This window comes from Bombus bifarius, unplaced genomic scaffold, assembly GCF_011952205.1.
Source record: "Bombus bifarius isolate JDL3187 unplaced genomic scaffold, Bbif_JDL3187 scf7180000008214, whole genome shotgun sequence".
Classification (NCBI taxonomy): Eukaryota; Metazoa; Arthropoda; class Insecta; order Hymenoptera; family Apidae; genus Bombus; species Bombus bifarius.
In genome coordinates this window covers 830,619-843,434 of record NW_022884517.1, presented here as the reverse complement: position 1 = coordinate 843,434, position 12,816 = coordinate 830,619, and the positions used below count along the sequence as shown (strand labels likewise).

Below are 12,816 nucleotides of genomic sequence, written 5' to 3'. Positions count from 1 at the left end.
AGCGCCACTACAACACCTAATTGCCATAACGATCTCTTAGTAATTAGGATATAATTAGGCATTAAAAATGATATCTTTTATGAGTCAAAAAATTAAATTATAAAAGAATCCAGATAGAAAAGGAAAGAATACATATTTTCATGATAAAATGTTGTGTTTATGATACATGTTCTATTACAGATGTTCATTTTCTTCTATAATTGAAAAACGAAAAAAAAATATGTTGTGAATGTTCCACCATTTAACGACTTTATTCGCGGCAATTACAAGTCTGTCAGATTGACTCGTCGAAAGGGAAATATTATTATCGCCTTAAAGAGATTGACTATTTTAAAGACCGTTGCCGACTCTAGGAAGGAGCCGACGGAATTAAACGCGATGTAATTAAAGAATGAAACCCACCAGAAAGAACGATAAGAGGAATTTGAAACAAAGTGTTCCTCCACTTCTGACACACTCAGCCACTATCTCACAGCCTGCAGTCTTTCTCATTCAGGATATGAATTTTTCTTTCGCGACTTTTGAACTCTTGAAATTAAATTTACATTACATAATAAATATCTTTATATCGCAAAAGAGTGAAGGCAATAAAATAACTGAATCAATATATTTAAATATGAAAATCATTTACAGAACATTTTAGTAAAATTTATCCGAAAATAATTTCAAAATTTTTAATGGCAGACCTCTATCTGGTTTATCAAATTTCACGATAAAAACAGGAACCTTCAGGCTCTTAGATATTTCAATCCCAAGAGAGTCACATTATTGGATGCCACAAAATAACATTAAATTTGTGAATACGTAAATCTCTCTCTCTCTCTCTCGCTCTCTCTCGCTCGCTCTCTCTCTCTGTCTTTCGCTCTCTCTCTGTCTTTCGCTCTCTCTCTCTCTCCCTCTCTCTCCCTCTCCCTCTCTCTCTCTCTCTCTCTCTCTCTCTCTCTCTCTCTCTCTCTCTCTCTCTCTCTCTCTCTGCAGGGATATGCTCTCGGGTGAAATTTAGCAGGAACTCTATTCATCGCACGAAGACAACCATTGTTATTTCTTTTTTAGTTTTACGTGTTTTGTATCAGCTTGTCTGATCTGCGAATCGTCGGATAGGGAATTAAGCGAATCGCTTCATAGATCAACGACACGAACCAAATAGCTAAGAGAGAAGCACTAGACAATCGACCTGCGGTTATAGACCTCGAAAATCCATCTGATATCGCCAAAGGATACTTCAGTAAATATATCCTAAATATACGTTATATTAACTAAATGTAGAAATTCTGTTCACAAAATAAACGAGACTCGTAATAGTTTCTCGTCAACTTACATCATTTCAATTCACTGCATTTTGATCTGCGCTAACAGACTGTACCAAAAAAGATTGCGATCTAAAGATAAAAATAATTTCGCCTTGTTGTAACTATTTAAAAATACAAATTAAATTGCAATACTAACTATAGTATAATACTGTCAAAAACATAATATTCAGTGATATAAAAGGCTTCCTAAAATAGAGTCCACGAAAGTCTCTAATTTTTTCAACTCAAAGATATGTTCCGGAAAATTGAGTTGTAAGGTATAACCAAAAAAAGAGAAGGAATAAAAGTTTCTCTTTTGTCACTGCCATTGTTGCACCGCTGTTAATTTCATCGACCTGTGCATCCTAGTATATACATGTATACATAGTTATAACCACCTGACGACAATTCATTGTGTTAATATTCGGTTCATGGCTGGTGCTCCACTTATACACGCTTCTACTTCTCTCCAACCAATCCTCGTTTTCTACATCTTCTGTTTAAGCACTACGCAGTACACTAGACGTAGCGTTAGACGTCATAAAGACACAAGTTACCGCCAACTATGAAATTCTTTGAAGTCAACTGGAAACTACTGTATCGTTAGAAATGTTAATGGTTTTGCAACGATGAAGTTCACACCAATAGGCGTGTTTCTTTATGACCGACTTTGAACTCTTTATGAGCTTAAAGAACCACTCGCCTGTTATTTATGTTCGCAAAATTACTCAAATTTCAATACCATATACGTAAACATCGAATATGACTTTTTCAGTTTAGATTTCCAAAATATAATATAAGATTTTTTTTGAAACGTGTATTTCTGGCATGAAGAGAATATGAAAGTTTATCTTTTAGTTTATCTAGAAGAATATGGTACTTTGTCTTTTTATCTACTTTCCTAGAATCCACTTTCAATGGAATACATACCTATATTCGACTTATAGTGCTTTTTAACATAAACATAAATTTTACATTCGAGGGTCAAGAAAGATTTTGACGTAGTATTTCACATCCCTTTTTTATATTTATTATACCACGAGAAAAAATCTCGTCGTGAAATATAAATTTCTCTCGTTATCCACATATTTATCTATCCTACATGTTAATAGAAAATTTTAAATTTCATCTAACCACGATTTAAGCGAAAATTTCGAAATCATTTCACCCAGTCATGTTAATTTACATTGCAATTAACGCGTAACTCGTTTCAAAAAGTTCAAATTAAAATACAGCTACTAAATATATCATAACGAGAGGCACTAATCTTAAATGATATTTCCCAAGCACTTCATTTAAATTTACACAAACTGATTCATAATGACGATAAATTAGAATGTTATGAAATACACGACTAATTTATTTGATATCCTAGTATACTTTGTCTTCATTAAAACATCCTGTGAAATTTGAATCGGTTATCTGTAGCACGATTACGTGCTTGTACGTGTAAAAAGCAACTTTGTACTCGAGTTGAAATAAGAAACCGAATTTCCCTCTAACGAAACTCAAACTTCTCCTATTTCAACTTCGCAACTAATCTTTGTTTTTTCAACTTTTCTGTTTTTATCAAAAAATTAAAGTTGCCAAATATCAAAAACCACGATCCTGTAGGAAATCTCTAACGCCCGAGCCTATCCATATAAACCATTAATTTAGAGCTATAAACTCAAAATGTTTTCAAAACACGAAAGCACACGAACGTTTCTTGCTTCACGATCGAATTCCATGCTAATTGTCAACGAGCTTAGAATTAATGACGAGAATAAAGCTCTTTTACTCTAAACGAATTAACGCAATTTCTGAACAATGTTATTACACGAGATGTTAATTTGACAAGCATACAGATAGATAAAATAGCGATCCTCTAGATTTTATACAATTGGCTATTATAGGCATTTTAGTCTACTTTAAACTCTGACCTCCTTCAAGAGGTATCAACTAACGTGCTTGAAAAGAAGTTCCTTTCAAATACATATGTAAATACTATAAAAAATATAATACTCTAGTATCTATATTTTTCTCATTCCGTTTTCTCGGAAACAGAATTTTATTCCATATTTTCAACTTAATTTTTCAGCAAGACTTGTCTTTATCTCGATAGTACTATTAAATAACAGACAATTAAATACATACACATACGTATGTATTTTCTGGTGCAAGTAATTGCTCAATCTAACCCCTTTGTACCTGCAAGGTTCATCTATCCATTTATCTTATTAGATAAGCGTGTCTCTAACGCTATTAGTTTACTTCTACCTGAAGATGTAATTAATACATACAAAGAATATTACATTGCTACTACGCAACTTCAACGATGCCATGTCTAATATCATATGCACTACAACGCCCCGAGCATTACAAATTTACCTGAAATAACCGAACAAAGTTAGTTACAACTTTTTTCTGGTTGCTGACGCTGTTACCATGCCCGTTCGCATGAATCCAGTTAAATGACGTTATTGTCGGATTCATAAACATAGCGGCGTATCTTAGGGATGTCGTAAAGGAGGTCAAGCTTCGCACGCGAACTGCGCGAGATATGTAGTTCCATATGAATCGCTCGCAAATATATAACCTTTTGCCATAAAATAAGTTTTCAACTATATGTATCTCTACCTAAGATAAATGAGTTTAGGTTCTTAGAAGGAAGTATTAAAACTAGTGTACTACGATATCAGCAAAATGGCAAAGCCAAGTAAGTATGAAAACAAGCTGCGTTCTTATCTGTCACATTGTCGAAATGAGAATCGAAGCGAACGCTGTTGCTTGTCATTAGGTCGATTCAGGTAATTATTCAAAAAGGTTGAATGTCCGTGGCTGCGAGCACTAGACTAGCGCATCGATCGAATGGAGAGCCGGTTAATCGATGCTCCGCGTGTCGCGCTCGAATCAATGCGGCCTTGAGTTAATTGAACTCGTGGGTGTATCACGATCGATTGATTTCGAAGAACTCCGTAATACGAAACTTATTTGTATAATCTTACATAGAGAATACATGACAGTTGTCACAAAAAAGCACACGACCGATGCATCGTGTAACGGAGGAGATCGGTAGAACAAATAGCGATTTTTCTCGACACCACAAGACATCTTACCGATTAATTTGTAAGTTTATGTATATCTGCACTCATAAGTTAATCATTTTAAATGTACGCTATTATTTGTCCCGTGTAAACATTATACATATATGTAGATACTCCGAAAACAAGCATATGTTAAAACTAAAGATTTAGAGGGATCAGTGTGAAGTACACTCTTGAATCTCTTCAAATCCACGCCACAGATTGGAGAAACTTAATGGAATTGTTCCCTTTATTTCACAAATTATATGTACATACATACATACGTATATGGTCTAATCCGAAAGCCTTTTCCAACTTACATGTAAGTTCCTGCAGTTGATACTACATTCTACAGTCAGAGCACTATGTAATTTCGTAGTTCGTGTTCGTTTCCAAACTATTTTCTGCGCTGATTCATTCAATCGAGCCGAAAGAACGCATGCTCGGTGACCGCACGTGCTTAGTAGGAATTTATTATGCGAATATAATTTACATGACTGTGATTATACGATCGATTGTAACCCTCGTTAATTTTTATACGACGTAATTTTAGAAAGACTTAGAAAGAACCAAAGTTATCACGCGAACAGATCGATGAACTCTTACGGAAAACGACCAAAACACCTATTAATTTCTTCGATAAATAATAACAATAAATATTTTATATCACTTTCATTCGTTTCGGCTAAATATAAATAAAAAACTTTTGCGTTCTAGCTGGAGAGAGCGTGAAACGTAGCGAATGAATTTATTTTCGGGTTTTGCAAATAAAAAATGTCCAAACCGTCATGTTCGAAACATATAGAAACGATTTTCACGTACGTAGAGAAAATTGGACATTGCCATTTTACGCCTAAAATCGCTTTGTACGCGGAATAATCAATTTGTAAGTGTCCATGCAATAAACTCTACGGCTGGCTGATACAGTTTGGCACTTTTCCACTTAACCGCCGCGCCGCTCCACCACTACTCACAATCAGTAGAATAAATACATTATTCGCTGCTACGTGTCGGCTTTGGCAGGCCGAAAGAAAGTCGAAACGGAACTCTGTTCTCGACAAACACGCAAAATAATTGATTGCACGAGCTTTATCTTTCGTATAACATCTACTATATTTGTATCAAATACATATGTGCGTATGTATATGTCTTTATCACCGAATTTAATTCCACGATTTTAACGTCGTTCTGATAAGACATAAAAACGTTGGTAACTGTGCATTATCGACAAGCCTTCTGAATATTTAGATTGTGTATTACAAGTGCCATAACTATGCGATCTAGAAAGTAATTAAGAATTGTATAACGAGTTACATTGATCCTGTAGTAAAACAGTAGATTATTCTTTAAAAACATTTTAGCACCATATGTCCCTCTTCATATCATACGAGTATACATGTACCTTTGATATCAAAAATCCTTTTGTAGGTTACTCTCTTGTCTTGTGATGCATTCTATATAATAAAAAGAAACAATACTTTTTCCCAAGTATATTACGACACGATTCGTCGTTATCAAAAACATGTTACCACATAACCAGCGTGAATGTGGTCAAAAGAATTTCAAGCTAATATATTTCTAGATAAATTCTGCACAGATTACTGCACCAATGTGATTGCACAATAAAGAAGTACGCAGCAGTATTCGCCGAAATAACCTTTGAATTTATTGAATAACGAAAGATGCACCCGGTGGTGCACACCGTGAACAGTTGACTTTAAGGAATTTTTTCTGCTTTAAGTACTGCGAAAAGTAGGGTTGTAACTAAGCGAAGAGTACATTGTTCCATATTGTCGTATCGTATGTTATTCAGTTTATTATTTAAGAAGTTTGGTTCTCGCGTTCAACAGTAACCGATCACGGCAAAGAAAATAAATAATCGTTCCTTGATGTTGTTTGCATTTCCTCGATTCTCTGCTTAAGATCTTCCTATAAATAAAGGAGCGTAATACAACGATTTTACGCAAATGGAGCCAACAAACCGGAACAAACACCAAAAGAACTGAATACAAGAACTGAAGACTATTTTCCGCATTCCTACCATTTAATATGTACTGTTTTAAGTCGATGCATATGCAATATCGTATAAAATGAAATTTTAATCACATCGTTATATTTAAACCCTAATGGTACTGTTACTGAACTATTATAATAACCTAATACCTAATATGGTGGAGAATATCAACCCATGTAGTTAAGATAAATAAATTGAAATGTAAATGAAATTTTTTAATTTTCATAGAGTTTATATTTCACTTCTACAATATTATATATATGTACTTTTCTTTTGTAATACCTAGTGTTGCGTGTTTATATGATCCGTATATGCGATTCTGTCATCATCTTCAGGTCATACATGTCAGGTTAACTATACAAAACGGCTTGTTTTTAAACGGCCTATAGTCTAGGGATTAAAAATTTTGTTAACCCCTTGACAGCGGATATCGCAAGACCAAAATGCTGATAACAATTTTCGAATAAACAGACAATCCCTAAAGAAAATTCTTCGGTCCAAACTAGAGTAATAATTTTTAAAGATTTTTATAATTTCCTAATTGCACGTTGTTTAATGTCACGAACAAATTTAAGTAATGGAAAAAGATTATCAAGAAAACGGACGAAAAATTGGGTTTCGCGCTGAAAAATGTAGAGCGTCTCGGATAATGCATTGATGTTGTTTCATTTAGGCAGAAATTATATCGTTGAGACTAAGCACTGTTCACATGAATTGGTCGTTCCTTAACTCCCGATAGTGACAAAATCTTGATGAAATAGTACTAGAACATGTTTGTTAAGAAAATGTCATTACTCGCGAGTCGCTGAAGTCATACTCACCATCGAAAACACTTTCTATCAGTGGTGGAAGAAGATATTATAGAGACAAATAAAATTGTTTCGTCGTGCTTTTATTACTCACAAGATCGACGCGAATAACAAGGTAACACGATTTTCCGAAGCGAGTAATATTTATTGCCAATTTCGCGATTCTCCGATTCGTCGAACCCCGAACTTACTCACGTGATAAGGTTGGACACCTTTCTAATTCCAAATATTTGGGATCATGAAAGAATTTATTATTTATTTAAGAAACCTTGAGTATCGTAGTATGTTACTAGATAAATAGGAACTTAGACTACCGAATAGAAATGTAACTAGGTTCCTAAAGGATAATCAAATTGCGTTAAGGTGTGTGTGTTTCAGTTCCTATGTCTGTTTCATATTTAAATGTGAATGAATTCTATCAATGTTAGATTATTTGTAAATTATATTGGGAGGAAATGCGTTTAATGTGACACTAATAATTCATTACTTCTATCTTAACATAGTTTGGTCGCTATATGTTGACGAAAATTATTAAATTATCTTATTATCGAATGATTATAAAATTTAGTATTTGATTGATTACCTGTTTTAATCCATCGAGGATAATCAAGCAATAAAGTGACACGTATCGAATAAATGTAATATTACAGAAATCGGAAACACAAACAAGACACGTATCTATAATCTAAAGAGAAATAGCGTAGTGGAAGAAGAATAGTTACGTCTGGTGAGTCGAATAATTCATAAGAAGTTTCTGTTCGTGACACAAAACATGGATCTCGTTGCAAAGAAAAACTACGAAGAAATAAAAGATAAGTACATAATACATACAGTGTACGCATGCTGTACAAAACAACTTGGTCATCCATCCTCTGCATTCTGCTGATTGCCTTGATATTACTAAAATGTGCACATTATTGCTGACGTAAAAAGAAAAGTGAGCACAGCATGTATTTTTCTATGTTACAGTGAAAGTAAATTCCTCTTTCTAACGCCGAGATGGCTTTCTGCCCGAGTAATTTTTAGAATTTCACAAAAGTATGTCTCGTCTAATATTCGATACTTCATACAACTGTATCATTTAACTGTACATTCACTTTTTATATCAAACTATATTCTCTTATTCAGATGTGTGTATACATATATCAAATATCTTATTTCAAATGTCTTTAATTAACGATTTAATGTGATGTAGTTTTAATTCTATAAAATGCATCTAAAAAAGAGTAAGATTTATCTTCGATACAAAATTCTATACTGTATCACTACTAATAAAGAAATATCTATAAAATAATTCTCCGTCTTTTATCCTTCGAATTCTATAAAAACAACACTTTCTTCTTTTGCAGAATTTATTAATATTATTCGATAAAAAGTGATCATACGCAAGTATAAATCAATAGATGGTATCGTATTACAGGAAATCTTTCATATACCATAATATCTATCTCAAAAAGTCTGTTGGAAAACGAGAATTACTCAACTTGAATAAAATTTTCATATATATATGCCCAATATTGCCTTACCTTTGCAAAGAGGAAGAGGGTTTCACAAACATATAATTCGATCGTAGATACGTCTACCTGTAATACTTGCTTGTTTCCATAAGATGCAACGAGAAGCACGTTTATCGGATAAAAAATATCTAAACTGCACGTTTATTTCTCTCTCTGATAGAATCTTACAAATGACAATTTTGCAGTTGATTAAAAATATATACATATATGAATATTATATCTCGTCCTTCGTAGACCAGTTTTGAACTTACGAGTAATCAAATTCTGTACGATGAAAAATTTTATTTTATAATTTTATTTTGTCTATTATGTATTTGTTTCTCCTGTATTTGTAGATTTATATTTTTGTACTAAATGCATGAAGAAAAGGAACATATAGGAAAAGATTGTACAGGAAGTGTAGAGGGTATTGATATGTATCGGACATATTTTGTACAATGGAACAATTTTAATAGGAGCTTGTGATAAAAAAAATTTCCTATCCGATTTGCTCCAGATAAAAGGTTAGAAGGCATGAAATTCTGCATATATGTCGAAGTAAAATTCCAATTTCGATCGATAATTCATTTAATGTTTTACTGATAATTATTTGTTATAGCGTTTCCTTTTACATATTTTTAATGACACTACCGATATAACTTTGTGCACTTGTTACGCGTTTTATCGCTTCGTAATAAAAACAAGATACGGTTTCGAAACGATATTTTTCTATTACTCAAGAAAGAAGGCAAGGAACGTGAATGACGCTGATCTTATAAATATCGTACTTCAGCGTATGAACAGATTTCGTGCTCTAGTACCCAAACGAAATGTATGGTGTGACATTATATTACTGTCCGAGCCGTGCCGAGAATTTTCATTTCATTCAACCGGGAATATCCCCTTTTCGGCTTGTTGTCGGCTTCTTCCTTTTCCGTGACATGCAACATCGAGCTTTCTGAAGTAAAGCTCATAAGCCTCGAAACTCTGACTTTATCAGTATCAACGGTGTGACAGCATGTACATAGAAATCGCGAGTCAGCCTTAATGCGATGCACGAACCAAGCGTAAAGAAAAAGCAGAAGGTCGAGAACTCCGCTCGTAATTCGAGAGATCTAAGTATATACAAATGCACATACATACTAGCCTTCGTCTCACAACGTAACTGGAGGTTTTAACTTCCTCCTTGGGCAACTGGTTATATCACGTGAGAATCTTTATTCCATCAACGACGAAGGATCGAAAAGAATTCTTCTTTATGAGAATCGAGTAGAGTAGGTTTTATTTCATCGATAAGAGATATAGGTTAAAATATTGAAACTTTTTGGTGGAAAACATTTTCAATACGTAACTTTTCGCTACGTACATTGAATAAATATAAACAATTATGTATCTATCAATAATTAGCCAGTCATATGTATCTTTCCATATTTCTACGATTGTTACTTATTTTTCTAGTAAGTCTCCTATTTTCCTTTTATAAAACATTTATCGTGACGAATTCTATTTTAAACTCAATTCCCAGAAAAACCGCAATATTTGTTCGATGACCTAATACATTGAATTTCTCAGTTTCATACGCATGTATATTTTTATTTAATGAAAAAGTATATCGAAGACAATACGTACACTAAACTAACAATCAATTAGTAATTGATTATATGTTAATATATGTTTCATGTGCGTATGAACAAACAATTGAATATCATTTTGATCTAATTACTCTCTGGTGAGTTGTAATTAATAAGCAAATGTTCAATAGCGACAATACGTGATTGTGATTTAGTACTCTAAGAAAAAAATTCTTTTATAAGCGCTATATTTATGATGCAACTATTTATCACAAAACACGAGTTGATTAATCAATTAAAAGGTTAAATGAACGGTGCCTGAGACATTTGAAGTTCTTCTGAGTCACTACATCAACGTCAATAATATTGATGTATCATGTACATTGAAACAATTAAAAAAGAAACAAAAAGATTCAACGATTAAAACTCTCTTACAAACAAATTACGTGAAAAGAGGAATTCTCTTTGCTCGAATGCGACAAACATTGAAAACAAGTTAGGTACTTCAAATAAAAAATTACAAAACACGTTCAGTATGCAAAAGTCATAAGAAAAATTTGCGGATGTGGCAGCAAGCATTTCAGTACAGGGAGGGTATCATTTCTGAATTATAAAAATTTCTTGTTCCACAATAAACGAGATGAATGAAATACTTACTTACGTTCTACTGATGTTGCAAATTCTTAGACCGAATAATAAAAATAAAAATACCATTAAAACATGGTTCATCTGACTGTGAGATTAAAGTAGTTCTTAATTGCGAACTTCGCTCGAATGCTTGAATTGTTCTCCGGAGAATTTTGGATCGTTCGGAATACGAATGCCTCAGCGTTCACCGATCGATTTTATTACGATTTCGTTACTCACCGTATTCCTCGTGTTTCGCGACAAAAATCGCCACAACCATGATCATTCGAAGATTAAACAACTTCGAATGACAACCAAGAACCTAGACGAGAAAACGCAATAATTCTTCGAGTCGTCTTTCGAAGGGAAAGATATCAAATACGACTCCATGCATTCTTACGAACTGGCAAGCTTGTCCTTCTGAATGAGTTTAAACAAAACGTTCTTAACCTCCAACGCGACTAGTTGTAAGTAATTTTATATCTGCTAGTACGTATTTCATTTTAGTGATATATTGCATGAACATTATTTCTTCGAAAATGTATTGCTTTCATCAAATTAATTCAAAAGTATCATATTACTCCCTGTATTCATTAGCTCGGAAACAAATTAGAAACATCGAATTCCTAAAAGTAGAAAACGATTTTAAAAGCTTCTACAATAAATTATCATCAATGTAAACCGAAAAAGTCCACGAGATTCATTTATTACGATTCTCTTAGACCTTCACTAACATCTATTGAAACGTATGTTTTTCGCACAGAACTACGGTGCTCACATTAAAATTATCTTTGATTAAATTACATACTGTATTTTTATTTCTATATAGTATACGCTGCATAGCACATTTCATTGTCGGTTTAATTAAAAACTAGCATGTCCACGTAATTATGTATTTTCTCATAAGTACATGTTGTGACTAATTTGAACATATTTGTCAGATATCATGTTTTAGAAAATATAAAAATAAACATTAAAAGTAGATTACTCACCGCCGTTCTTCCCGTCCTCCTTCGCTTCATCCCCTACCGGCTGGACACTTTCCTTGCTCGTATTGCACCCCATTTTCACTCGGCTCTTCCTTGTTCTCTTCTTTCCCTATATCTTTTCTCTATTCTCCAATCGCAAACCCAAACGTTACTCGTGACACTTGCTATGTAATTCGCGATTACAATCGACTGATTGTAGGAGCTTTTCTGGTTAACATCGAGTCGTAAAATAAGGAATAGAGATTACACCAGGAGACTACACATAGGAGTTAGAAAAAAGCTACCGACACCTTGACAAGGACAAATTGGTTAGTAGGAAAGATCACAGTGTATTTTTGGAGTTTCCAAAAATTTCGTTTTTCTTCTCGTGGCCCAGAGAAGGTGAACGACACGCCGTGGACCCGGCTTATTCGCAGCAATTCGTTGAGACGAAAATACAATGAATCTTTGTGGTTGGTCAAACTGGACGTATTGTAAATTCGATCGGTTACGCAGTCTCTTCCGTTCACGAATTTAACAATCGGTTAAGAAAATATATATATGTGTATATGTATGTGTGTGCCCGCGCGTGTATGTATGTATATATATATGTATGTATATAGATTAAAACACTGTACAAAAGCTACTGCTGGCGAACACTAAACGCTAACCTAAGTGTGTATCACGAACACAAGTCCCATCGGCGTCGCGAGGCGTACTGACACTGCTGAGTGCCGAGTGCCGACGCCGACGACCCTGCCCTTGCGTCGCGACTACGCGAGTCGATATATATTCCTTCGTGATCTTCGTATGCGTACACATATACGATTGCATGCGCGCGAAACCAATAACGATATGTACCGCTACGGTGGACCCTCTGCTACACACGGCTTAGATGCTTAAAGACGCTACAATGTTTTACGATTTTACATTGTAACATTTTTATGAAAGACATATTGGTTTTGTATTAGTTATCG

At 34.0% G+C, this 12,816-nt stretch overlaps 1 protein-coding gene across 1 annotated transcript in view; it reads right to left on the bottom strand.

Moving 5' to 3' along the window:
• The window catches only part of LOC117211039 (HIRA-interacting protein 3), an 88,157-nt gene extending 75,599 nt beyond the window's left edge, over positions 1 to 12,558 (bottom strand). The window contains exon 1 of the mRNA XM_033454600.1: positions 11,864 to 12,558. Within this exon, the coding sequence (XP_033310491.1) occupies positions 11,864 to 11,936 (73 nt within the window). The 5' untranslated portion in view covers positions 11,937 to 12,558. The remainder of the gene's footprint in view (positions 1 to 11,863) is intronic.
• Positions 12,559 to 12,816: the final 258 nt, after the last annotated feature.